General features: G+C 38.1%; 2 protein-coding genes across 10 annotated transcripts in view; both read left to right on the plus strand.

Annotated features, from left to right (window-relative positions):
* Positions 1–4,588, plus strand: part of LOC122323258 (adhesion G protein-coupled receptor L2-like) — a 95,764-nt gene extending 91,176 nt beyond the window's left edge. For 6 of the 8 annotated variants that reach the window (XM_043216955.1, XM_043216993.1, XM_043216974.1 and 3 more), the window contains one exon: positions 2,954–4,588. In XM_043216955.1, the coding sequence (XP_043072890.1) occupies positions 2,954–3,756 (803 nt within the window). In that variant the 3' untranslated portion in view covers positions 3,757–4,588. Of the gene's footprint in view, positions 1–1,391; positions 1,428–2,953 lie in introns of all 8 variants that reach the window. The other 2 variants (XM_043217015.1, XM_043217007.1) reach the window with 1 other exon arrangement.
* Positions 4,589–14,956: 10,368 nt separating this feature from the next.
* prkacbb (protein kinase, cAMP-dependent, catalytic, beta b) lies at positions 14,957–26,548 on the plus strand. 2 transcript variants are annotated; one of them, XM_043260728.1, is made up of 11 exons: positions 14,957–15,351; positions 18,341–18,349; positions 18,772–18,833; positions 19,956–20,084; positions 20,283–20,381; positions 21,137–21,219; positions 21,336–21,462; positions 23,045–23,140; positions 23,220–23,342; positions 23,439–23,603; positions 24,997–26,548. In XM_043260728.1, the coding sequence occupies exons 1-11, from the start codon at positions 15,306–15,308 to the stop codon at positions 25,120–25,122; spliced, it is 1,065 nt and encodes a 354-aa protein (XP_043116663.1). In that variant the 5' UTR covers positions 14,957–15,305; the 3' UTR covers positions 25,123–26,548. The 2 variants fall into 2 exon arrangements, with proteins under 2 accessions (XP_043116663.1, XP_043116672.1); XM_043260737.1 differs by lacking the exon at positions 18,341–18,349 and having other exon boundaries at positions 14,959–15,351.
* Positions 26,549–27,370: the final 822 nt, after the last annotated feature.

Below are 27,370 nucleotides of genomic sequence, written 5' to 3' on the forward strand. Positions count from 1 at the left end.
CGTGTTTTTCACATCGCTTGCGTTTATTTCAAACTACAGAACTTTACATCCATCCTATGCTCCGCATGAAACAGCAGTTCACTGAATATATGAAGATTTTTCCAATTTATTTTTGTTAGACAAGAAATGCTGCTGTTTCATACTGCTTTGTAATTATGACTTGAGATGTTTATGCGTTCTTGTACCGCAGAGCTGCAGAAAATAATTAGCTGACATTTTATTCTGATAGTCCACTTTAGATGTTTTAACTCTTAACTTTGAGTATTAGTAGACTGCCTGCTTAATATCTGCTTTATTTTGATGCTCCCTACATGAATGTAACTCTGCAAGTACTGACCCTAACCCTTACAGTCTACTAATATAAGACTAGTGGGAGTTAGTAGTGAAGGTTAGTTGAAATGACTGTCAGAATAAAGTGTGGCCAGTATTTTTTTTCTTTCTCTTAAAGATCGATAACTCCTGCCGTGTCCTGCATTCAGCCTTCTGACAGATTCCTTCACGAAACAAAAAAGTCTAAATACTTTCACACATTTGAATAGAATTTCGAATTGGGAAGATGTGCAAGAATTAAACGAATGCATATATATGCATATGCAAATGTTTTGTTTTAGTGCTGGGCAACGATTAATACATTTTGTGTGCATAATATATGGGTGTGCATTGTGTATATTTAATATTTTAATTTGAATACACATCCATACATGTATATATTTAAGAAATATGTGAATGTTTCTATATTAAATATATTTATATGTTATATAAATTATATTAATATAAATATACGTGTAAATATTTTCTAAATATATACTGAATGTGTGTGTGTGTATATATATATATATATATATATATATATAAATATAGATAGTAAATATATACAATTTACATTTTATTTTTGATTGGATACGATTAATTGTTTCCCAGCGTTAGTATAAGCGTATTCATTCATTCTTAAATGATTCCATTTCTATTAAATATGGAATAAATCTAAATAATAATAAATATTTAATTCAGCCTAAAGATCGAAATCATGGAAGTGAAGGCTGCCATAATAATAAACGTGTTATATAAAGATGATAAGAGCCAAAATTAAATTTCATCATTTATGAACTGAAAACGAGACCAAGTTTAACATTTATCATTTTCCCTAACCCTAATTTATGGGGGAAACTGCTTTCAGCCTTTCAAGCGTGGAACATAAAAAAGAGAAGTCTTGCATATTTCTTTATTCATGTTATTTATTTGTTCAAATTGTGAGTGAAATGAAACATGTGTGGTGGATCTCGATGGACTGAATTCAGATCTTTTGAAGTTAGTAGGCTTTCTGCTTGGTGATTTCTCACTTTTTTAAAAAACGCCGTTGTTTGCCTCTTTTTCTTTTGGCACGTGGGCAGTTCTCAGGTCAGCTAGCCTGAGCAGACACACATGATGTGAGTGTTTGCCCTCTTCGCCTCCGCTCTGTGATCTGTGTGCTCCATGAACACGCTTGCGTTCGATGCAGACATTTACAGCATGTTTTGTGTTTATGCTCATGCTTTTTGTGTTAAAAAAAGAGAATGCCGATTGCTTTGTGTTTTTGAAAGAGGTTCTCTGGCTGCCTTGCTGTCATAAAACATCAGTTTATCAACCATTAAATATTTTGTCTGAACTGTATCTGTTTAGCAACATGCATCTCTACTCTTTTCATTTAATATTTTAGGTTTTAATTAGGGCTGTCAAGTAATTTTCTATCTAATTAGTCGCATGATGTTTTGATTTAGATAGTCGAATTAATCACAAGTTATTCGCACATCCATTCGGGCTGAGAAATTTCCCTCCCAAAAATAATTTAAAGCTTTTTTATAAAAATAAAAAAATAATTTTTGTGTTAGATGAGAAACGCCTTGAATAAACACTAGCTTTAGAAATAAATATTTAGTTTTAGCATGGCGTAAATAATGATAATTCGTTATTTTTGTTTATTATAATATCGAAAATATTTGAAATAATTTTTTTAAAAAATTTTTATTTTGCTTAAACATCAATAGGTGGCAGCGAGTCGAGTCCATTTACTCAAACATTCAACTTATTTGTTTAAAGAGTCATTGAATCATCTGCTCACTCGAATCACACGGGATTCATTCAGTAACTAATCATAATAATATAATATAATTTGGATTATAAATACAAAACATGTCTAAAATGAAACACTTTAACTTATTGAACTACTGTATATAATCAGTATCGCATTCATAATCAAGCAGATCAAGATGAAATGCAGCATTCATGCTCGTGTTATATTGATAAACTATATATCGGATGATATCGCAACCAATACATTGGCTTTTTTCGTGAACTGAAAATCTGATTCCCCATAATTAATAACACCAAATGAAGACGTTAGACGGACAGCCCTAGTTTTAATTAGTGCTGTAAAATGATTAATCACGTCCAAAAAGTTTGTTTACATCGTATATGTGTGTGCTGTGAATATTTATTGTTTATGTAAATACACTTACGCAAAAAAAATGGTATTAAATATATTTGCATATAAACTCAATAAATGCATACGTGTAAATACAGTAACACTTGTTAACTATTAACTATGACTTCTCTCTTACGAAGTTCGTAATTTGCTGCTTATTAAGAGTAAGGTAGATGTTAAGTTTGGATATCGGTTAGGATCTAAGCAATTTTGTCTAATATGCGTAGGTGTAACCGTAAAATAGCGTTAACGTAAATATATTCAAATTTCATACCGTATGTGTGTATTTATATATGCATAATAATCACACACACATACTACGCAAGAAAAACGTTTATTATGGATGCGATTGATCGCGATGAATCGTTTGACAGCACTAGCTTCAGTGCATTATTTTTAGTTGGCATTTGGCATGTCTTGAGTGTGACGAGAATCCCGTGTGTTGTCCGTCCCACCGTTTCCACCAGGACTGAATGTTCGTTTTTATTTCAGGCCAGCACTCTCTCACCCACAGCCGTGATGTCAGCACCATGGACACGCTCCCACTTAACGACAACTTCAACAACAGCTACTCGCAGCGAGAGGACGACTACGAAGACCCGGCGCTGTGCTGCCCGCCCGGAGACGCTCTGCAGCTGGACGACGCCGCCTTCGAGAAGATGATCATCTCCGAGCTGGTCCACAACAACCTGAGGCCTCGCCGGCCGCCGCAGAACCAGTGCCGCTCCAAAAGCCCGGCGCCGTCCGACAGCAGGGGTCCGCAGGAGGCCTTCGACGGAGGTGTCGGGAACAGGAACCGGAGCGACGATGACGCCGACACCTCCGCTCTGCCTCCGTCCTCCAGCCACCCGGCTCTGGAGCTGCTCCTGCTCCACCCAAACGACCGGGAGGCCCTCGAGGCCCCGCTCCTGCCCCAACGAACTCACTCGCTCCTGTACAGCGCTCAGAAAGCCGCCGGTCCTCAGAAGGACAGCAGAAAAGCAGAAGGCGACGAGGACAAAGCGATAGCGCCCTCGCCGAGTAACAGGGACTCGTTGTACACAAGCATGCCCAACCTCAGAGACTCCGAGTCGGACCTCGGCGGCGGCCAGGACCACGCTTCTCCCTGCTCATCCGCCCAAAGCGAAACCGAGGAGCAGTGCTATAAGAGCTTGCCCGACCTGGGAGACGGGACTCAAGCGCTTTCCTACTATCAGATCAGCCGCCGAGGCACTAGCGAGGGCTGCATTGGCCCCGGGCCCCCCGAGGGCGACCCCGCTAGCGACGGACAGATGCAGTTAATCACCAGCCTCTGAGCCAAGAATGTTCGCTTCTCTTCGTTTTCTTCTTTCGGCCTCCCCCCCTCGTCCACAGACGACAGCGAGTCAACGGCGCAATGGATTGTTTAGCGGTGACCGAACGCCAGGCTCTCCTGTCGTACTGATCAAACTGAAAAGCTGGCGTCCCCTACGTCTGCCAAAAGCTTTGTACAGCATTACAAAAAAGTAAAAAATAAACATGCCAATGTCTGATTTTTGTAGGACTTCGAAAACTCTCCCAGCCAGTTCGCAGGTGGCTCTTCCCAAAATGAAAAGAATGAATTCAAATCCCAGACTCAGGCCTTATATTTTCTCTATTGCACAAATAACTGTTGTACGAATGACGACTAAAGAAAATCTATTTTGAAGTACCAGGTGTAAAGAGAGCCAGTTCAACCCGTAATCAACACTTGTGAATGATGTGCTATGGATTTTATCATGGAAGTTGTATTTTGCCAACGTAAATGTACAAAAAGGAGCTTCCTTATTTTTTTAGCTTAACGGAAGTTGTCTTGCACAAATTTGGAGTAAATTGGACTTGTAATTTGTTTTACTTTAAAAGAAAAAGGAAAAAAAAAGAAAAAAAAAACTGCTTTGACTTTGTCAGGGATCAATAACATTCATACGTGTCAACACGATGTCTTAAGAACATATCTCAGTATTTGGCACTAAATAATTTATTATATGAAGTATGAAATAAAAAGGGTTGGAGCGAAAGTGGGTGTGGTGTAACACTGTTGATATTCACTTCAGTCTTTTTTAAGACCCCATTGTCGTTGCAGATGTACATTCAACTCTTGTTTGATATTGAATAAATGTGATGATTTTTTTCTTGTTTGCAGATATATCACTCTCATTCAAACTAGCCAAACAATTTTATTAGAGATTTGATGAGATCTCTTCATGACTTGATATTGTCTTTTACTATTTGTAACCCATTTATGCTTTGTTTTCATGCCCTGCCGTTTAATTCATTGACAATATGCACTTACCATATGGGTTAGGATTAGGTTTAAGGTCTTTTCAAGTTATTACGCGCAATTTTCTGTTATTATAAGTACATGTTACATGTTTAAAGGCGGAGGAGGTGCTTTTGAGTAAGCTGAAGGTCTTTTCACATCCCAATAATACTAACTTAAGTGGTTTAAATGTATTTACATGCGTTTATATCATCCGTGGAAGCCGTAGGTAGGTAGGATCGTGCATTATAGCAGATCGAGAGATTATTGTAATATGCGTTTGGCACCGGATTTCTCACCGGTGATTCAGACATGAGGTAATCTGACAGCGTCTCTCATCGTGTCGCTGCTTATCCTCTGCTTCATGTGTTTTGGAGAGTGATTTGCAGGCAGGGTGGGATCTTGCGCTTTTAACTCAAGCTTGCGATTACTAGCTTCTCTGAAATCACCTACCCTACCTTTAACAAGGACACTAAAATAAAGCGCTACCTCCAAGCGAAAAGAATATTCAATGAGGAAAAAAGACCGAAGCCCCCATGAAAATTCCCAGTTGTGTGGATTCCTATTGAAATTACTGTATAGCAAATGCAAAAAATCGCCTTGTTTGTACTATTATCTACTTTATTTGTTCAGTTATTACTATTTTATTAATTGTTCACATTAGGAGCAGTATTTAAAAAGCATAAACTGGTCCCTATTTTTTACACCATATTGTAATTCAAGTTAACAATTAGAGTTCTGTAAATAAATAACATAGGGGATGGGGGGGTACAGACAATATATTGTAAGAATTAATAGACCTTGTTTCTTCCTGCATGTTGTGCAACATAAATGCTTTTTTTTTATTTTAGATTTTATTTGCGTTACTAACCCTAAGGCCATATAAACACTTAGTGCAAATACGTGAAATCTTGGCAAACACGTTGCAAGCGCAGCTGAACTTAAAATAGGAATGAAAGATTGAGACACTAGTAGCTGCTGAAAACCCCAGAATTCCAAATGGAATCATGCCAGGTTTTGAGGGATTAGTTAAACCTTTCTTCACAACACCTGGAAGCAAAGGGTGAAATGCCAAGAAAACATATGACTCTCCAACACAAGCCATTTAGGTCAAAGCTTCAACCCCGCTCTGGGGATCTTGGAATTTCAGGGAGAACCAAAGCAGATGATATGTTTGCTTGACTGATACAACTAAAGCCGAAAGTATATTTCATTTGTCCACATTCCTTTCCAGCTACAGGATTTTTGTCATCAGCTGATGTCCACGCAGACAGCACTGAAGGAGAGAGCTTTAAAAAAAATAAGGTCTGCCTTTCATGGTGGAGCGTACTTTAAAAGGCTTGCATGCTTGACTGTGCACAAGATGGAGCGGAATGTGGAAAATTAAGTGTTCCTAAGCCTAAGTCCACTTGTGCTTCCACAAACACTTACCAAATCCTCAACGCCACCTGAGGATCCAGCCTACATTCTTCAGGCATGACTCCCTGATGCAAGATCAAATCTGTACCACAATTCATGTGACCTGGTTTGTGCACGGCACAAATGGACGGCAGCATGCTGTTCTAGATCTGAAGTTGGATACGAGTGCATTCCCTGATGATCGCAGACCAGTGGTTTTCAACCACGTACTTGGAGTACTCCAACACTACACATTTTCCTTTAATCAAACAGGTCATGAGCTCATTAGTTGAGATTTCAAGAACAGAAATGGTTATCAAACGAAAGAGGCATGCAAAATGAGCAGTTACTCAAGGGTGCTATAGGAACATGGTTAGGAACCAGAAGCTATTTACAAGGACACCTTTTGTTTCAGTCAGAAGTAAATAATTCCATTTAATGAACATAGTGTTTAGGTGAATGGCAAATAATGGGTTTGGTTTGGTTTGATGTGAGCATTCAAATGCCACAGACTTCCAATTTTATATATATATGTGTGTGTGTGTACCTTACCCATGAAAAAAAAGATGACACTGCTGTACAAGGACCAAACACTTGTAAACTTAAACTTTTCAAAAACTATAAACTGGTTCTTCTAATCACAATGATGCTCCAGGGTCAACAAGGATGACCCTGGAAAGATGTCGAACTCAGAAAAATCAGGTTCTGCATTTATGTTTCAAATACATACTTGCACTCAAGAGAGCATTTGAAGCAAAGGACCTAGAAACTTTCACAATCCTCCTTCAATGTCCCAAACTCTTGAGCATGTCTGCATAATAGAGAAGCTTTCAGAGAGAGATGCGTAAAAGATGACCTCTCTATCACTTCCAAGGACAAGACTTTTTGAATCGAGACTTTTTGACATGCAACTCGATCATGTTCGTGTTTTCAAGAGCCCTAAAAATAATTAAATATCTATTTATGGGACATTCGTAAGAAACGTTTGTTCCAGTTGCGCATCAATGCGACAGCACTTACTGCAGCAAAACAATCCGCCTGTATGAACATCAGCCGAATGAGATGCATAAAAGAGAGCCATAAACAAGCAAGCAGCATCAGGGCTCTTTTATCAGCATGTTTTTAAGACGTAACACCAGGCTTAATGAAAGTCTTAAACACCTTGAAAAAGCTTTGCGCGGTTTTATGCATATATATTGCCTCATTCTTACTCAAAAACGCAGCCCGTCTCATCCTATTTCTATGTAATTATCACCCTTCAGGTGGAGCAGATGGCAAATTAACCGCTGGATGCAAACTGCTGACAATGTTGTCGTCTTATCCATTTTGCATGATGACAGTGATAGTGTTTTATGCACATCCTGATTACAACAATTTTGACAGTGGGTGGTTGTTGTCAGGGACTGTTAAGTATGGAATGATTTCTGAAGACGTTCTAAGGTTGCTGTTTATTTGTGCGCGAGCGTATGCGATCATTCTTGAAATGTGTTGCTTGCATAAAGAAGGTTCATTAGTACCACTTGTTGTTATGCGGCACAAACTTACTGGTTCGGAGAAAGAACTTTTTTTAATTACACAGTTTCAGTTTAAGGACATTTCTGCAGGCTAAAAATGTGTTTGTCTAAGCAAATCAATTTGTTTGTGAACCAGTGAATCCGCAGATAAATTAGACCACGATGATCTGGACTCCAAGCCAGTTTCAAGGCTTTTTAGCTGGAATATGCAAACATTATTTAACCAGGAAGGATTGTGTAGACGAGTAAAATTGTAGTCTTGTTTTCCGAAAAATGCGTACGTTTATACAAGCTAAATATCTGCCAATGGGGTAGTGTTTTTGTTTGAAATAAGATTATGTTGCTTATCCCATTGGCAGATTATTTTGCACGTTCTAAGCAAAAACTCACTTCTTAAACAAGACTATCATTTTTCAGAGATTTCAGAATCTCTAGATATTTTGATTGGAAACAAGAAAAAGAAATCTAAGCTAGAAAAGCAGTTTTGACTATGGAGTATTGTAATGCCCAAAGTGTAGAGACAGTGAGGAAAGCATGGTTTGATTCAGGTTCTCAGCCAGCTCTAAATAAAATCCTTGCGGAAAAGAATGATTAATTGGCAGAAATGGACAAAGAGGCTGAAAACCCTGATAAGATGAGATAATCTTACCACAGCGCTCTCATCTCACAAAGGAGTACCGCAAGGATTTGTTTTAGGCCCTCTTCTGTTTTCCTTGTAAATGCTTCTCCTACAAGCTCCCCATTTCTTGTATGAGACATTTTTGTAAAGATTATATTAAAGACATCAGAGACCTCTTTCTGTTGACACTTCGTATCGAGATATTGTGAACGAGTGCCTTTGCAGAAGCTGGGAAAATCTGTAGTGGGTTGTTTATATCCAGGCTAACAAGTCTGATGTTGAGCCCAGTGCATCCTCTTTTTCTGTTTGCTCTGACTTAAGAGTAAAACCAAGGCAGACTCTCTTATTAAAGCCCTACCTGTGAAAGCATTTTTTTTCCTTGTGAAAGACCGTGACCCATCTTCTTTTACAGAGCGATATTTGGGCATTCGGCTTCTTTGTAGTAGAAGCGCTACTGTTTCTTCCCTTACTTCAGACAAGAAAGGAACTGCCGGATAGCAGGAGGGAGAATAATCCAGGTGCGGGACCAAATTTGAAGATATATGCTTTTTAAGTAATGACTACAAGGCAGAAGCTGCAAAAAAGGCTGCTGGGGATGAAACAAAGCTGACGGCAGAGTATTCACGACTTTCCATCGTCAAAGTTTATGCCTGAGACAGAAACGGATATTCCAGAGAGAAATCGTTTACACTACCGACATGGTCATCCTTAACTAATCAGCCCACTCCGAGGAATGGTGAGAGAGGTGAGCATACCGGAAAGGATTGTTAAATATCAGTTTTACTCATTTGTAGGCTGACATGGAGTCTGAAGTTAAAAAGACGTTTAATTAGCAACGCGTACGTCTCGTTGGAAAGCTTCCTTGATGACAGGCCATTGGATTAATGCTGTGACATTTAGTCAGATGGATCATTTACTCTCACCTCTCGTCTGAGCTCAGCTTTCCACGCGCTTAATTTGGCGTCGTGTAAAGATGGAGATAAACGGCAAACAGCCAAAAAACTGTACGCAGAAGTGTCATCGTCAACGTTCGTGGACCAAAGTCATTTGCTCAGCAGTAGCCTATTACTATGCAGAGCTAGTCGAGAATCTAATCAAGAGAAAACAACATCAAATAATTACATACGCTGCCGTCCTTTCTCTTATTGTTTGGACTAAAAGAAAGGAATTGTGTTTAGTTTTTGCATGTTTACTTGATGGTAATCACATACACTTCTGTCCTTTGTCTTTCGTGGTGAGCAATTATTTGGATTTGTGCACGCAGTAATCTGTAGCGGATTGCTTTTTGGGTATTTTACCCAAAGACTTGTACGACACACGGTCCAACAGCGAGAGATGGTGAGCTGTTCCTTTAAGGTCTGTCAGTAAATGATTTGTGAGAGGTTAAACACCATCCATTCAACACCACTGCCCGATCTCTTCCAGGCAAACTCCGAGACGCATCGAAGCAGTTGTGAAGTCAAGGATGGAGTGTGTTCATTTTAACTTAGGAGAGCAGCTGCAGCACTGCCTGAGGGAGAGAACTGAAAGAATAACACTAGAGATATCATTCGGTACAGATGGACTGTCAGCTTTCAGAAGCACCTATGGTCCATCCTCTGCGCCATTCATCTCACAGCCATCAGACTTTTGCGACACTTACACTTGATCCTTCTAAACCGACAGAGTTGTGCTCACTTGGTGAGGAAGGCCTAAAGACAAGCACGGAGATCTTCAGGTGAGAAAATGCAGGCAGCAATTAAAGATTAAGTGCTTAAAAATCCAGTCACTTCTTAGACGGTTGCAGAGTTTGGAGGAAATGACCTTCAAACATCACAGATGCAATGATACCAAGGCAAAGGAAGACATTAATGATTTTGATTAATCATCTCCCTACAGTACGAGTGAGCGGGGTGTTTACACAGCTGCATTTTCAACTAAAAAGTTTTTATGCATATAGGTCGTTCGTTTGCTTGAAAATGCCATTTTGAAAACAAGCATCGGAGTGCGAGTTTTCGAAAATGATACCGTTATCATCTCTGTGTGAAAATAGTGATGCCATATATATATATATATATATATATATATATATATATATATATATATATATATATATATATATATACATAATACATACATGTATTATGTGTGCCGTTCACGTGTACAGAATGCGCATAGCGTTTCTTTATCGAGCCACATCGCCATCTACTGGCCTGGCATACATGATGTTTTTTGGATCGGTGTGAAAATGTTGCCACATCCATGTGAAACCTTTAAAAAATTCAAAAGGAAAAGATGTCTGTTTTTAGTAGTCGCTGTCCTGCAAATGTACCCCTTGAGTGGAGTTTGGAGACTTTTGGAGTTTTTTCGATTTTTCGATTTCATCGAAATTCACAGGTCAGGAAATCTTTATACTGAGAAAAATATATAGAAATATATATATATGCCTAATGAAGAATCTGAAATGGAATTATTTTTAGTAGTATTTGTCTTTTCTACAATTGGCAAGGGATATCCAGAAAAAAACGGGAAGGGTTTTTGGACAAAGGATGGTTTGAAAACTCCAAAGCCTCTTTTTCAGTAAAGCCTTTATCAACAAGTGGAAACAAAGAGGCTCCACAATAACGTTTGAAAGAACAGGGCACCTGTCAAAAGCTGATGTGAAAACAAGACGAAAACCTGTCCAGGAAGCTGCCAAAAGGCTTACAGTAACTTTAAATGAGCTCGCTGCATGTGACAATGATATCCTGCATTCCTCATATGTCTGGACTATAGGATACGGCGACCAGACACGGGCCATAAACCATAAGCCAAGTGGGAAATACAAACTGTCGGCAGGCCACCAGGTCCCAGGATGAACTCCAGACAAGTCAGAGTTAGGCAGACGTCGGCATCGGGAGATCAATGGGAAGCAACACCTAATACAAGACGCTTTGAGACGCAATATTGAACCAAAATACATGGGAATATGCTAAAATACATATCCATATGGGAACTTGCATTATGCTATATTTTACAGTATGCTACTGTAATGTATGCATGGGCTATGCTGGGCTATATACTTTATATATTATATACCACACATTAAAAAAATGTGCATGTTTTTAAATATGAAACTAAAATGGCCAGAAGATTGTGGCAAAGAATCATTTAAAAGGTCTATTTCGGCTATTGAGCGAGTGATGAATTTAACTGAATCATTCTCTCAGCCGATTCGTTCAAAACTCTTCATTCAGAAACCAACTCTTCTGCTGTGGATGTCGAAGGAAGTGATGGTTTGCATTAAGTGTAAATAGCAACAGATGCTATGAGCAATAAGTGCTAAAAGAAGAAAAAAAGCTTGTAAGGAAGCCTTTTTGTTGGCGCTGTACAGCGAATCAGACAATAGCTTGTTCTTTTATAGGCTGTAAAGTCACTGTATTGACTTTTATTATGAACTGCATAAAATCAGTATCAGATTTGCTAATATTCAGCTAAACAGATCTCTTCTTCCTCGACTGATATGACGCAAATGCCATATTATAAATATAGCAAAACAAGAACTTGTACAAACCTGAAATTAATAAGAGCTTGCTTTTTCAAGGTTAGATGCCCCTTTGAAGCGGAGAAGCGTTTCCTCCTTTTTCCACATTTCTAAGTAAAATCCTCTCTTTTTTTGTATTTCCATGACAATTACGTGCTCTGCTGTTTGATTTTCAATTGCATCCCTCGCTGCGAGTCATTACTAGGCTGCAGAGAATCACTTTTTGCCTCACTGATTAAAATTTTGCATTAATAGTAAAAGAAATCACTTTAGTCATTTTCTTTTTTCCAATTCACTGTAAGTTAATTACCACCCATATAAAATAACAAAATGCAGTTGCTGTATTTAATTGCACCCCAACTATATATATATATATATATATATATATATATATATATATATATATATATATATAGTCTAGATGGAGGCTGTTTACACTAGGCACAAATAGCTATTATGTTATTTATGTTAATTGAAAATTGCATATTAGTGATGGATGCTATTTCCAGCTACTGTTAGACTAGCAGGGTTTTCTGGTCTTTGCACCTGGGTATCGTAGTACATTATAAAACAGTGTGCGATGATAATAACTCATGCATTGTCAATTTGAGCTTCAATCCAAGCCTGCCCGATGCTTTAATGTGAAACTTTTTCATCATTTCCTGCCTTTTTATACATGCTTTTCTGACTCGAAAAGCAGCTTCGAACAGCAAGACACCGATCCCAAACACGCTCTTATTTCCAACCAAGCAAAGTGTATACTTCATACTTTATACTCTATCCATTTCTATTACACATAACTTGTTTCGGCCCTTTTTAGGCGAGAATACACTAACCGTTTAGACCTCATACGTGTGGTTTATTAATAAAGGCAACGTCTATTTGAAAATGTACTTTCGGACAAGGTGTGACCTCAGTGATGCAAGTCTGAAATAAAGTAGCTCAACACTGGGAGGATGGAAAATGAGATTTAACTTTTAAATAATACTGCTATATTAGCTTATATCACAATAGCCTCTATATTTTCTTGCACACATATACACATGTGTTGCATGTTAAACACACAGTACTATATTTTTACGTAAAGCTATATATTGTTAAGTGCATTATTATTATTTATTTTAAATCATTAAACTGTCATATATTTTTCAATAAGACATTTAACAATTCCTTATGCATTATTCAATATGTACTGTATTAACACATTATATTAACACATATATATATATACTGTATTAACACATATAGCAAACGGCTAGAGAGAAGAGGAGCAGAAAACAAGGAGTGTGTGTATGTAATATTTCTTGTACTTTTTATTCACCTTTCTCTGCTGGCATCTAGTGGATAGACTGCGGATATACTCATGTAAAAGACGTGGGGAAAAAGTTATGAAAATTAATCATGCAAGATCACGGAAGGACTAATACCATGCAAATACTGAAGAAAAAAGAAACTTTAAGAGTTTTCTTTTTTGTGTGTCTGTCTCCAGTTTAAAGTGCATTTCACAGATTAATGAGCAGCAGCGTGCCAGCATCTTCTACATTATCATTAGATTACTGCGCTGATTTATATTACAAGTATTGCATTTCTTTAATTAACTTCAGATCACATCAGTTGAACTATACAAGGACGAAACTGCTCTTTTTATTAAGGCTAAATAATATAATATAATCTAGGGGGATGATTTCATCAATAACAAACTAGATATTTGATCAAGTGTTTATGGCTTTTACATTAAAAGTAACCGTAATGAAGTAAAAATAGCAGGTTTTATCTCTCTTTCAGGATCTTTCCAGTCTCTTTCAGCTCTCTGTTCTTGTTAAATAAGGCAGTATAATCAGAATATCACCAAAACGTTCACTAACTTGTGTATTACATTCATTCATCACACGCAGACTGATATATTTCAATTTTGATGATTATAACTAACAGCTAAATCCCAAATTCAGGATCTCAGGAAAAGGTTGGGTATTGAAGACACCTGGTGCCAGGGGATGAACTCAAAACACCTGCAAAGGCCTTTGAGCGCTCTCTGGGATACACGATAAGACTGCTGACTTGAGACATCTCCAACAAGGAGGGCAAGACACAAGAGGTCGTTGCGAAAGGGGCCGGCTGTTCAGAGAGCTCTGTGTCCAAGCGCTTTAATAGAGAAAGGATGTGGTAGAGAAAAAGTGCACAAGCGATGGGGATAACCCCAGCCTGGAGAGGACTGTTAACCCAAACGTTATATTTAATTAATTTATATATATATATATATATATATATATATATATATATATATATATATATATATATATATATATATATATATATATATATAATATATATTGATACTAAAATAAGCAAAAATAAATGATAAAAATTAAAAGTAAAAAGTACATGATATCATGTAATTCATTTATTAAAAATAAATAAGACATTAGCAAAGTTTTTTTTCTTTACAGCAGCCATTGGTTTATTTTTATTTTTTTATTAACATTTGGAATGAATTAATAAATAAACAAACAAATGTTATATTTAGTTAAATAATTAATGCATATATTGTATCATACTAAAATAATAAGCAAAAAATAAATAATAAAAATTAAAAATAAACCAATATCATGTATTTCATATAATAAATAAATAAGACCAAATTTTAGCAATGTTTTTTGTTGTTTTTTTGAATGAATGAAGAAATTAATGCATATTTTGTATTGGTACTAAAATAGTAAAAGTAAATAATATAATATAATAAAATAAAATATTAATATTAAAATATTAAAATAAAATTAAAACATTACCCCTTTACACCGGCCATTGGTTTAATATCTGTTTTTTTGTTTCTTCACATTATTTATTTATTATTAAAAATTAAATAAATAAATAAATAAGACCAAACAAACACTAGCAATGTTTTTTTTTTTTAATAAATGAATGCATGTATAAAAATAGTAAAAGTAAATAATATAATATTATATTATATTATCACTTGACCCTTTTTCTATACGTTTTTGTTGTTCTAATTTCTTTATATTATTTTTAATATTAAATAAATAAGACCAAACCCTAGCAATGTTTGTTTTTTGTTTCTTTAAATGAATGAACTAAATATATATATAATATATATATATATAATTATTTATTTTTATTTATTTAAAGAAACAAAAAACAAACATTGCTAGTAAATTGCTAATAAACATTATTTATTACTTTATGATAAACACTTAATAACTCGTGCACGTGCCGTCCAGAGGCTGTTCTCCTTCGTGTCCAGCAGGGGGCAGTATGAAGCCTCCTTCTGCTCGCGACCGCCATGTCTCTCCCGCAGCAGAGGAAGATTAGTCTCAGCGAGTGAAGAGCGCTGTGAGAAAGTCAAGGGACTCCGCGCTCACCGTGGCGGAGCAGACCAGAGCTCGCAGGACCAACGCCGCCGAGGGATCCGTCCCGCCGCCGATTCCCCGGGCCGTAGACCGTCGAGTCGATCCGTGAGACAGGGCCGAGGCGCGGAGATCCGGAAGCCTCCTCCAAGGACTCGCCGTCGTCTGTAGCGCCGCGGAGAATCGCGCATTATGGGAAACGCAGCTACTGCCAAGAAAGGCAACGAACTGGAGAGCGGTAAGCGTTTCATTCACCCGATATCACGAGACGCCTTCCTCCCGAAAGTCCTCGCTCTTCTTACGACGCCGCTAGCGTTATTTATTTCACTTTGTAGCCGAGGCTAATGCGAGCTAGCCGGTCAGCGGGCGCGTATGTCAAAGGTTTCCGCGTTTTTTATTACGAAACGCCGTTTATTCCGCCTTCTCCGTAGGACACGAAAACGCTTTCGTGTTTTTCCTCGCCGTGCTGTAGTTGTTTTCCACCTAGAAGCCGCGAAAGGAGTCGGAGCTAGCTTGATCGAAGGCCCGCGGCCGGGCTAGCGTTCATTACGTAAGCCAGACGAATCGAAACGCTAATATAAAGTGAAACGTGAAAACGCGATGAGGGCCGCGCAAACGGGTTAGTTTTCGCGACAGAGCCGAAAGGTCGGAAGCTAATAAGCCGTTTGCTAGGCTAGAGGCCCCGCTGCTAGCCTGTATCAGGAGAAACACTCGCTTTCTTATCGGTCACACGCGCTTTCTACATCTCCGGTCGCTTTTAGATAATGCGCGTAAAACCGAGCGGTTGATCTGTTCGTCTTGAGCTGGAGAAGCAGGGCTGGAGAAAGAATAAATAAAATTAGCACCGACTGTCAGGTCGGGCCTGTCAACGGCTGCCTCTAGTAAACAACATCAAGCCATTAAGTTAATTAAACGCCTGGTGTAGTTGCTAAGCATGGGACGAGCCTGAAAAAATAGCTCAAAAACAGCTTTGTTGTTGTTTTAATAAAATGACAGGGCGTTAGGCTCGGTGTCGAGCTCATATTACCCTCAATAAGCTTCTGATTTGCTGATTATTGATAGTTTTGATTCTTGTTAGTTTGGGTATGGGGTGGATTAAGGGGTCTAGAATATGGTTATGCAAAATAAGGCGTTAATATGTGCTTTGTAAGGACTACAATGCTAGTGTGCTTCCTAATAATCAGTAATAATAAATGGTGCTCTGTGTTATATAGTAGACGTAATTGAAGTTAATTTGACACGCATTTTCAATAATCGCAAACATGATTGTTCATGAGGACATATCTGCGTTCATGTACTTTATGCTTCATGCGAAAAGAAGTGTGTTTTATTTCTGTGGTGGGCGTTTAATACACACAAAACACACCAAAATTCAATACACACGACCTGTATGGTTAAATCAGTGACATGGCAATTGAAGTGTTTTATAGTGCTTTATAGAACGGTCTAATCGTAGTATTTGTTACTATAGAATTGTAATATTTGATCTGTTGCTATATGGTGTTATACGTGACCTTTTATTGAAAGTACTCAACATTTTTATGTCCGTAGTACATCTTTAAACTCAACCAGCCGTCTCTGTCGCCAGCCGAAGATGGGTTGCCGGTCATAGCTGGTTCATGAAGGTCTTTCATCTCGACCAGACTGTTTTTTATCTGGGTTAGCCAGCTGATCTAAGCCTGACCAGCTGATGATTGCCCAAAAACAGCCAAAAGACCAGCTTAGTCTTTCTTTTCCTCCACGAACAGAGTGTTTTTGTTTTTCGTGCGCGAGCGTAAGAGGAAAAACACAAGGATTGCCTGCTTCGAATTGGGGGAAAGGTGTTTTTCGATTTGTATTTTTTTTTTTAGCTTAAAACTACAAAGCGCTTCCATGCCCAAGTACTCTTAGCTTTTGTCATTGACCCGAGCGGCTTGTCATCTACAGAGGATAAGAGTCATTAGCCGAGTTGAAAGGCTTGATGCTATCAGCTGCAATCAACACTTCGTTTAAGCACACGCTCACCGTGTTTTACTCCGAGATGAGCGGTGCTCGGGACAATCAGGGGCGGGATGCGTAACATGTAACTGACGATGCCTAAGTTGCAAATTAAAAACTGCTTTATAAAACCAATATTGTTTTATTAATCAAGCGGTGATAGGTGGATGAGTACAATTTGATTAAATAAAAGTCCTCATAGGAAAACGACCTACACGTGGATATAGACGATACACACACACACACACACAAACACACACACACACACACACACACACACACACAGATATATTACAGAAACAAGGACAATTTATGGTAGAAGCAACCCTTAATTCAAGGCATGTATAAGATGTATTTTTTATTCTCTTTGAGCTGCTGCTCTTCGTTCGTTTTAAGATCGAGTTAAAAAGTGAAAAAACGCTGAAGCATGCATCAAGGCAAAATAGTCTAATAAAATAAATACATTTTCAGGTAAATTTAAACATAGAACCCCTTGCTTCAAAAGAATTATTTGATACGTTTATTTTAAAATGCATCTGAAGTATCTTTTTATAACTTTTTGTTGATTCGCGTTTCATTTAATTTATTCAGAGATCAGCCTTAACGCTGACATGGCGTAAAAAATGAACGAATAAATAAATACTAAACTATGCGCGTCCTTCAGTTTGCCGTTTTAATCCTCCGTAACCTTTAATGGGTCGTCAGACGATCTCGGCCCTTCTTGTCCAATCAAACGCATTTTTCTGTACGTCAGCGTGAAAACGAAGCCCTAGCGTCTCAGCCGTTCTAAAAGCATGGCGCTCGCGAGCGTTTCTTCTTCACAAAACGGTTCATTCCAGGCCGCGGCATGCTTGCGGAGCGAGAACACTCCATAAAAGGATGAGACGGTGAGGAGACATCTGCTGCTGTAAAAGCCTTCGAAGCGGTCGGAGAGACGCGGGCTAGCGGTCAGAAACGAAGCCCGTTTCCGTGCATTCGGCTCGTAAACATCCCCAGATTGTCTCCAGCACTCGTCTTTGTCTCGTTCAGCGTAAACGATCAACTTTTAAGAGTCTTTCTATCGCCGTTGGCTTCGTCTAGTCGTTTTGGTGTACTTTTTTTGTCACATCTAATCCATGTCTTGCGCCGCCTAACTGACGTGATTGTCTTTCTTTTATCTCTCTCTTTTGTCTTTCTCTTTTTCTCTCTCTGACTCTTCATCATCCCATCCATGTGGGTCAATGTTCCTGAAAATCCTTGGTGATCTGTAGAGACTTTTGGTATGATCACGATTACATTAGGTTGCCGCATTGACGGAAAAAACCTTTTGCGTAAATTCTGCAAGAAAAGCTGCATCGTATTTAATCGTTGGCTCTTTGTCCTCCTGGTTTTTTCCGTCGGCGCGGTCAACTGAAGTCTGCTGTGTTGTTTGTTTTATGTGGGATTGTCTTAACTTGTACTTTGGATGCCCTGCTCCTGTGTTAATTAATAAAATACATGCATGCTTCACAAAAACTCTTTTTCACCTCTGGTGTCCATGACAACCCTTGTGAGATTTGCCTGATTTTCATGTTTAGAAAGTATTAGCACTAGAAAAATACTCCCTTATTTATTTGGCAACTCAAATATTATTATTATTATTATTATTATTATTTTTCAGCTATAATGTTGCCGTTCTGATTTTTGCATTTCTTCCTTGCAGTGAAAGAGTTTCTAGCCAAAGCCAAAGAAGAGTTCTTGAGAAAATGGGAATCGCCACCACAGGTGTGTTTGATTTATTTAATCTTTATTCCCACATTCAGCGACTAGAGCATTGCGATCACCATTAATTTTCAATAGCCGGTGACTTCTAGTCCATGTGATCGGACGATCCTGTCAAATAGTGTAGCGAGTGTTGCCCAAAAAGTGAATGTAAAAGAATTGTTCATGCAAAAACGCCCTCAGGTAGCCCGAGATGTAGATGAGTTTGTTTCTTCATCAGATTTGGAGTAACGTAGCATTGCATTGGATGCTCTGCGGTGAATGGGTGCCGTCAGAATGAGAGTCCAAACAGCTGATTGAAAAACGTGACGTTTTTGACACGAACTGTCAATTTCAGCCCAAAATTCTAACCATATCGTCATCTTGTTTATCAGCGAATTGGAATAGAAACATTGTTTTTATAAGAAAACTGCCTAATGTTGATTTTTTATTTTTATTTTAATCGTTATATCTAAAAGTAATTCAGTGTGTTTTACTTTTATTATAGTAGTGTGGTAATATACAGTCATGGCCGAAAATATTGGCACCCTTGGTAAATATGATCAAAGAAGGCTGTGACAATCTGCGTTGTTCATGCTTTTGTCCAGATCTTTTCAAATAAGAAATTTAAAATGAAGAATTTAAACATGTTGATTGGAAATTCTTATTTACGTGACGGTTGAAATTCTATTTTCACTTCTCTAGCTCTTCAAGCCAGTATTTGTGTAGCTGAATTATCTTTTGCTGCACAACACAAATATATTCTTTGTTCTTTCTCCTTGTGATGGATGATTTAAGGGATTTTCCTCCTGTTAATATTTCTGTCGTACAGGAAGCCATGGCCGGATGATTTCATGTTCATAATCACCCTGTGAACATGAATGGGAATATACTTTGGAGATCCAGGGGGGCCAATAATTGTCCAACGTTTCATGTTATTTCCCATCCTTTTTGTCCAATTATGAAGTTAGATTTCTTTAGAACGTTTTAAATAAAAGATCAAAAGGATTAAAAATGCAGGTTAACTTTCACAGCCGCCTTTGATCATATTTACCAAGGGTGCCAATATTTTTGTCCGTGACTGAAACGAGTTAATGATGTGGCGTTTTAGGACCGTTTATCTACCCGTTTTATTTGATCCTGTAGAGCACAACTGGTTTAGATGACTTCGACAGACTGAAGACGCTGGGCACGGGCTCTTTCGGGAGAGTCATGCTGGTCAAACACAAGGCCACAGATCAGTTCTATGCCATGAAGATTCTGGACAAACAAAAGGTTGGTTGTAATCATGCAGGTATTTGTGATTCCTTTGTTTCACACCATGGAAACGCATGCTTCAACGGTGCTTTCGGAGGCTATTTCTTCGAAATCTAAGTTATAATCGAAATATAATCAAGCGATCAAATAATCGCAATCAAGTAAACGCAGCGTTTGATGTACGAATTTCGGTTTTAATCTTTGTTGTTTTCGTAGGTGGTGAAGTTGAAACAAGTGGAGCATACGCTAAATGAGAAGAGAATATTACAAGCAGTATCCTTCCCGTTCCTCGTCAGATTGGAATACGCCTTTAAGGTACTGTGCTGCGCCTTCATATTACGTTCAGTTCATATAGCGATCGATGGATGCATCGGCCGGCGTTTGGCCAAGAAAGTAAAAGTTGTGCATTTTATTTCTTTAATTTGTCTTTTTTTTGTAGCAAAATGTTTAGTTACATTTTAACCATGTTGTACATGTATTTTTCTAATGTCCCATTCCCAGCTAAGCAACATGGTTTTACGAAAAGAAGTTAAAGATTGTGTTTTGGAAGAATATGAAAACATGACGTTTATTCAAGAATCCTTGGATTCATTTCAAGTGATTAGAAGTTCAAATCGGAACAATTTAGATATAGCTATCTAAATATAGCTTCAAAACAAAAGCTCTCCTCCACTTTTTCCAGACGAGAGTAATGATTTTTCTCTTATCGCTGTTTGATTATTAATGGCGGCAGATCTAATAGACTGCACTCTGTTCAGACATTAGATATTTTGCTTCCTCCATTTATGATCTCTTAAAAAGTAACTGATTGTTTACATGCATTTTGCATCATAGAAGCATTTTGAGAGGATTGCGTTTAGCACCACTGAATTATGAATACAATACCAAGACGACCAACGCAGTATTTTTAAAAGCATGTTGACACGGCAGCTTACTGATGATGAATATAGATGCAGCGAAACATAAATGTGTAAATATTTAAAGTTCAATGAGAAATTTGAATAGCCGAGTAGCGACTTCTAAAAATCCATATCTGCGAACCCGTTTTAATTCTGACTTGACTCTCGCAGGACAACTCTAACTTGTATATGGTGATGGAGTATGTACCAGGAGGAGAGATGTTCTCACATCTTAGAAGAATCGGAAGGTTTAGGTGAGCGAAGACGTGTTTGAGCTAGCATTAAACTCCAGCACAGGTTTAGGCAAAGCATGCTTGTCTCTGATAAAACGTTCTTTGTCTCTAACTCTTGTGATTTGCTCGCTTGACAGTGAACCACACGCACGGTTTTATGCTGCACAGATTGTCCTGACCTTTGAGTACCTCCACTCGCTAGACCTCATCTACAGAGACCTGAAACCTGAAAACCTACTCATTGACCAGCATGGATATATACAGGTAACTAGAGGAATTATGAGAACTCAAGAATGAGTTTGTGATCGTTGCAGGTAGAGTTGCATGCGGGGTGTTTTACCCAGGATTTATAAAGACCCAGGTGATGAGCAATGCGTATGCAGCTTTTTGCACATCTGTAATGCATTTTTAAGATCCTGTGTGGGATGGAGGCATGGGGCGCGTTGACCGGTCTTTCGTGAGGAGAGTGGATTTTGTCGGTGTCTGTTTAAAAGAGCAAAGTGATATCAATATTGTTGCTTGATTACGTATTTCTAGGGTTGCACCGAACGATCAGCCAAAAGTGGAAAATGAAATGAATAAATTGTACTGAATACTGACAAAAAGAGGTGCAAACATAACGTGTGGAAGCATTTCAAAGGATGACAATAACTTATGAATCTGCCGCTGTCAACAACAAAAACATTTGAGGACTTCCTCCGTCAAAATAAAAGCTCCATTAATGTCAGTGTTGTAATAACGTACTAATAATGTGATAACGTTCACACATAATGTTCAAATTGGGATCTGTAATATTTTCTAATCTTTTAAAATAATTCCCTTCCGCTCAGAAAGGCTGCGTTTATTTGCAAGACCACTATTTGCCCACAAAACACTATTTTACTAACGTCTTCATCTTAAGTCATATTGTGGTTTGTCACGTCTACGTAATTATTCCTAAATATGCTTCTCAAACTTTCACAACAAATAGTTTCCGTTAAAAACACTCTGTTTTAGTACTTCTCAAAGGCATTACATTAAGTGGCTTTAAGCCGTTAAACTGCAGAACGTTGCTAAAAGAAGCCAATAATAATTGAAATTGCTTGATTCTTTGAAAAGACAAAACGGTAAAATGAACATTTTGGCCATTTAGTTTATACAGTGGTGAAGAAAAATTGGCAAAATCCCTGGTGCTGTTGTCAGGAGGAGCTCGAACAAAAAAAACCATGAAATCTCCACAGCATTTCTCTGTAGTGAAGACAGCGACTCTGATCATAACATTAAAGTCCTCCTTATTGGGTCCACTGTTAGTAAAAGGGTAATTGACTTCAGAACACTCTGAGTTTGTGAGAAAAAATCAGTCAAGTAGGTCAGGCCTGCCATATCGGCTGTGAAAAATAGCCGTTCTCAGCACGGATGCACCGAAAGGAAAATTCTTGGCCAAAACCGAAAAAGAGGAAACCAAGGCTCAAAACCGAAACATTGTCGATTATTAATACCATTGCATTTATGGCTGTGACCGTGCACTAATCAAGGCATTGTAATTAATACTAAAGTTTCAAAGAATAAATCAATTACTGATTATTTAGCGCACTGCAACGGCGCACGGTATTAAATAAAATTCAAACTAAAATGTTTAACTTAACCCCACTTGTGTGTACGTTAAATTGTAAAATTAAATGTTCTCAAAGTGCAATTATGTCAAGTGCATTTAATTCTCTGTATGCATACTACAACAAACTACATGCAGAGCAAGTGCAGCAGGCGGACAACAGTTCTGACTTGTGTTATGATAACCGTGTTTTATGCTATTTTGTAAACGATGAGACGTATCACCAAAAGGGCTGAAGTATAATTTTTCACACAGGTAACAGACTTTGGTTTTGCAAAAAGAGTAAAAGGCAGAACCTGGACTTTATGTGGGACTCCAGAGTACTTGGCACCGGAGATCATCCTCAGCAAGGTAATCCACGGATCTGTTACATTCACCCAAATCCAAATTTGCAAGCTGGGGAAACTACTCATTTGTTTCTCAAATGTAGGGATACAACAAGGCCGTGGACTGGTGGGCCCTTGGCGTTCTCATTTATGAAATGGCAGCTGGATACCCCCAATTTTTTGCAGACCAGCCTATTCAGATCTATGAGAAAATTGTGTCTGGAAAGGTACTTGCAAGTTGCACACGCATGCATATAGTCAAGCCATTCGATTCATTCGGATAAAAAGCGAATGGCATCTTGAACGTGTTTTTTTTTTTTTAGGTACGATTCCCCTCGCACTTCAGTTCTGATCTGAAAGATCTGTTGAGGAATCTGCTGCAGGTGGACCTGACCAAACGCTACGGCAACCTGAGGAATGGAGTCAATGATATCAAAAACCACAAATGGTTTGCCACGACGGATTGGATAGCCATCTATGAGAGAAAGGTACGATGCTCGGTATCAACCGCCATATTGAGTGCTGCATTTATCCGTTACATCTTAAAGTGACAGGAGTCTAATATACATGCTGCTGTCCCGCCGTTAATTTTAATCGAACAACTTTTTGTTAGGTTAGTAGTTTTTACTGCGGTGTTGAAGTTGGAATCTAAAACTGGTATAATAACGTGTCACACAGGTTGAGACAAAGAAAGCTGTACCTTTTTAATCTTATTTTAGGTTTTTTTGGGTTTTCTATTTATTGTCACAAGTAGAAATTTAAAACACCCAGCAAAAAAAACCCAAAACAGTGCTTAAAGTACTTGAAAGTCACATTGGGCCTGATTTACTAAACGAACGTACAACAGAAAATTGAGCTCGTGTGCGTTTTTTTTTTTTTTTTTTTGATCTACCAAAGTTGCACACAGCATATAAATCTGCTGGAGAGTTGTACAATGACAGGATTTTGACCGAAGCTCGTTAGTCAACCGTTAACTAGCAGGGTTAGAACTAGGTTAGAAGGGATAGTTATAAAATGAATTAAATAAATACATTAACAGGTTAACAAAAAAACTGCAATAAGAATAAATTTTTTTTTGCGACGCACACACACACACACACACACACACACAAAAACAACTTTAATTCTAGCGCCTTAACTCTAGTGCCTTTAAATCAGGCAGATTTCATCTATTAACGATTGATTTTACACCGATATATTTAGAACTATTTGTTTTCATACTCGTTCTATTCTGAGTATCGTTAAAATTATTAAAAAGGTATTTGTGGAGTAATAGAGGCCATGTTGTTTATATGTACTTATATTTCGGCATACATATAAATTACAGAAATGAATGTACCCTCATTGTTTGCGTTTACAAGGTTAATGTGTGTTTTAGGACTAAGATCAATTTCTTTTTCATGATGTGAAAGAGACCGCTTCCTCCTTTTGGCCGGGTTTCATTTCTTGTGTCATAAGCTCTAGTGCGGGTTTTTAGGGGCATGCAATTTTCAAATAACGATTGTTTTCTGCCGCCGCCGCATTTATCAACGCGCGAGTCGTACGATGTGATTGGCTGCGTACGAATCTCCGTGAATGGCACGTGGACTGCGTTACGTTGATAAACGAGGCCCGCTGTCTTTATTAAAAGCTTGTAATAGCATATTATGCATAAATGAAATAAGTAGTTAGTTCACTGTATGTTCTTGCATGCACCTTTTTTATGTGAACATTATTGCCATCGTGGTCGAATGTTCCTTTTCTCTAAACCTGGAAATTCTTTAATTCCTCAACACGTAAATTGCGGCTTTATATTGCATTGAAACAAAGGCTTGGGTGCAAGAGAAGCGCGAGGCGTTATGTTACGTTTTGATGACCTGAGTTTGTCCTGTCACCCTCCAGGTGGAGGCGCCGTTCATACCAAAGTGCCGAGGTCCTGGAGACACGAGCAACTTTGACGACTACGAAGAGGAAGACATTCGTGTATCTGTTACAGAAAAATGCGCAAAGGAGTTCTCCGAGTTTTAGTTACGGACACATCAAAGCTAGACACATATGCATATATATATACATATATTTACTTATCTATATGTATATGTGTGTGTGTGTGTGTGTGTGTGTGTGAGTGCATCACACAACACGTTCAAATAAGGGTATCTTTGCACTCTAAAGACATGGGATGAGCAGAGAGCACATCACCGTCAGAGTTCTTGTGTACTTCCTTCATTCCATTGGGCTTTAGAGGTCACCGGGGTTCTCATGCTCTTACCCATCATGCACCGGCACATCTCCTGCTCCTTCAGTTCACTCTCTTCTTGCTCCGTTTCGCTTCGTCACATGAGCCGTTCGACTTCGTGTTCCCCATTTAAAAGCTTTTTTTTGGCATTACAAATACGGACTCCGAGGGGAAACACACAAACACAAACACAAACGCCAGTTCAGCATTGTTACTCCATGTTTATTTTCGGTGGCGGCGTCATACAGTGTTGCTGTTTAAAAGGTAATTATTGGCATTTTTGGTGTTACACGTCCATGTCGTTTTTAATTTCTTTTCACCTTTAGACCAAAACAACTGACAGCTTTTCTTTTCTTCTTTTTTTTTTGGTTACGTGTGCAAACCTGTCAAATAGATTTTTATTTAAACCACATTGTGTGTTGAAAGCATGACCAAAACCATCGTGTTGTGAACGGCAGAGGAGGAGGTCTTAACTCTTGAGGTTTGCCTTAGAAACTCGGATGTTACGGAGCCCACAGAGTGATCGCATTACAGATGTTACAGTGATCTTTACATCACGATGTTACGGTGAAGGTCCAGTCTCATGCATATACTGACAGATGTTGTTAGCAATATAAAACATATCTTATTTTACCACTTTTGTGCATTTTTATTCATTATACAAAGGTTTTTGTTCTCAAATAGAAGATAAAACCTTTTAAAGATCGTTTTAACCGTGCTGCGTTTAAGAAAAACAGCACACGCATTGGTGCGACCGCTATAGGAGGAGTTAGATCGTCACAGTGAGGCACTTATCAGTTACATATCAGGTCACCGGTTTTTGTCACCGTTTTTAATTTGTCGACGTTGAAGCCGTTTTGCGAAGTTCTCTCTTAACTGAAAATTGTAGAACTGCCAAAACTCCATGTTGTCTCCTCCATTGTTGCTGTTGAACTTCTGTCGTTCTTTTATTCTTGACCGAATGTAGTGTTGAAACTTCTAGATATGCATATCGTTTGACAAGTTTGAGTTTTGAGGTACATTCTCACAGACATATACTAAGAAACTGAATATGTTACAAAGAAAGAGAGAAAAAAAACCGAGGTTAGTAAGCCTCTTCTCCTTTGTATCACCTATAATCCAGTTATTGTTCAGCTCATAATGCGTATATGCATTATTTCTTATAAATGTTTTTATTTATACACACATTAGAGAGATGCTAATAAATTTTATTTTTAAGACTGTTTGTTCTTTTGCATGTATTTGAATGGGTTTTATGCTCTTTTGGAACCTTTTATGTATTCTTTTTGGTTAATGAATGCCTTTTTTAAAAACTATTTTTTTTCTTTCGGGCAGGTCATTGGTTCCAAACGGCGCTCTGCCATTTCAGGCCAAATTAATACGTTTAGGAATATAATTGTGAAATTAGTTTTTGTGTAGTTCGTTTAGCCGCTAGCAGTCACAAGCAAACCAAGCAAAATCACAGAAGAAAGAGTGCTGCGGTTACAAATATTAACACGATTGCAAATGGGATTGCTTTTATGCAACTTTTAAAAATAGCACAAGGGATAATTCACAAAAAAAATTACATAGTTCTTCAAAACACAAAGAAATATATTTTTCTGTTTCTGTCCTTTTTAAAAGCCTGTTTCCCCCAAACGTTGATGCTTTAAAAAGTTCGTAATGACAAAGCAATCGACTTCGAACTATTTTATTAAATTATAAATCTTGATCGGTGCACATAGAGCACATGAAATATGGACCAAAACATACTTCCTTGACGCTTGTCGGTCGTTCATCAAAAACATCAAGTTTGAAATCACTGGACTGCATGACAGAAAAAAGTGATTGCACAACAGTCCAGAACGAGGTAATGAGGACTGAAGTCTTTCTAGGTGCTTATTTAACTCTAGTTTTCTAAACTCCAGACCGCATCTCTGGACCAGTTGACCGCGAGTAAGCAATGTTTGGGTTAATGAACCTCTGGGTCTGCTGATGACGGCGCTGGTCACGGTTATCTGCAAAATAAGGTACAATCAGTTTCACTTGGGTTTACATGGA

Source organism: Puntigrus tetrazona, chromosome 2 (assembly GCF_018831695.1).
Source record: "Puntigrus tetrazona isolate hp1 chromosome 2, ASM1883169v1, whole genome shotgun sequence".
Taxonomy (NCBI): Eukaryota; Metazoa; Chordata; class Actinopteri; order Cypriniformes; family Cyprinidae; genus Puntigrus; species Puntigrus tetrazona.

Bases quoted from the DNA above. Each gene is read 5' to 3' on its own strand.
- prkacbb (XM_043260728.1), top strand. From the start codon at position 15,306: ATGGGAAACGCAGCTACTGCCAAGAAAGGCAACGAACTGGAGAGCG. The intron at 20,382-21,136 runs GTACTGTGCTGC...TGACTCTCGCAG, and splicing joins GATTGGAATACGCCTTTAAG to GACAACTCTAACTTGTATAT. The intron at 21,463-23,044 runs GTAACTAGAGGA...TTTTTCACACAG, and splicing joins ACCAGCATGGATATATACAG to GTAACAGACTTTGGTTTTGC.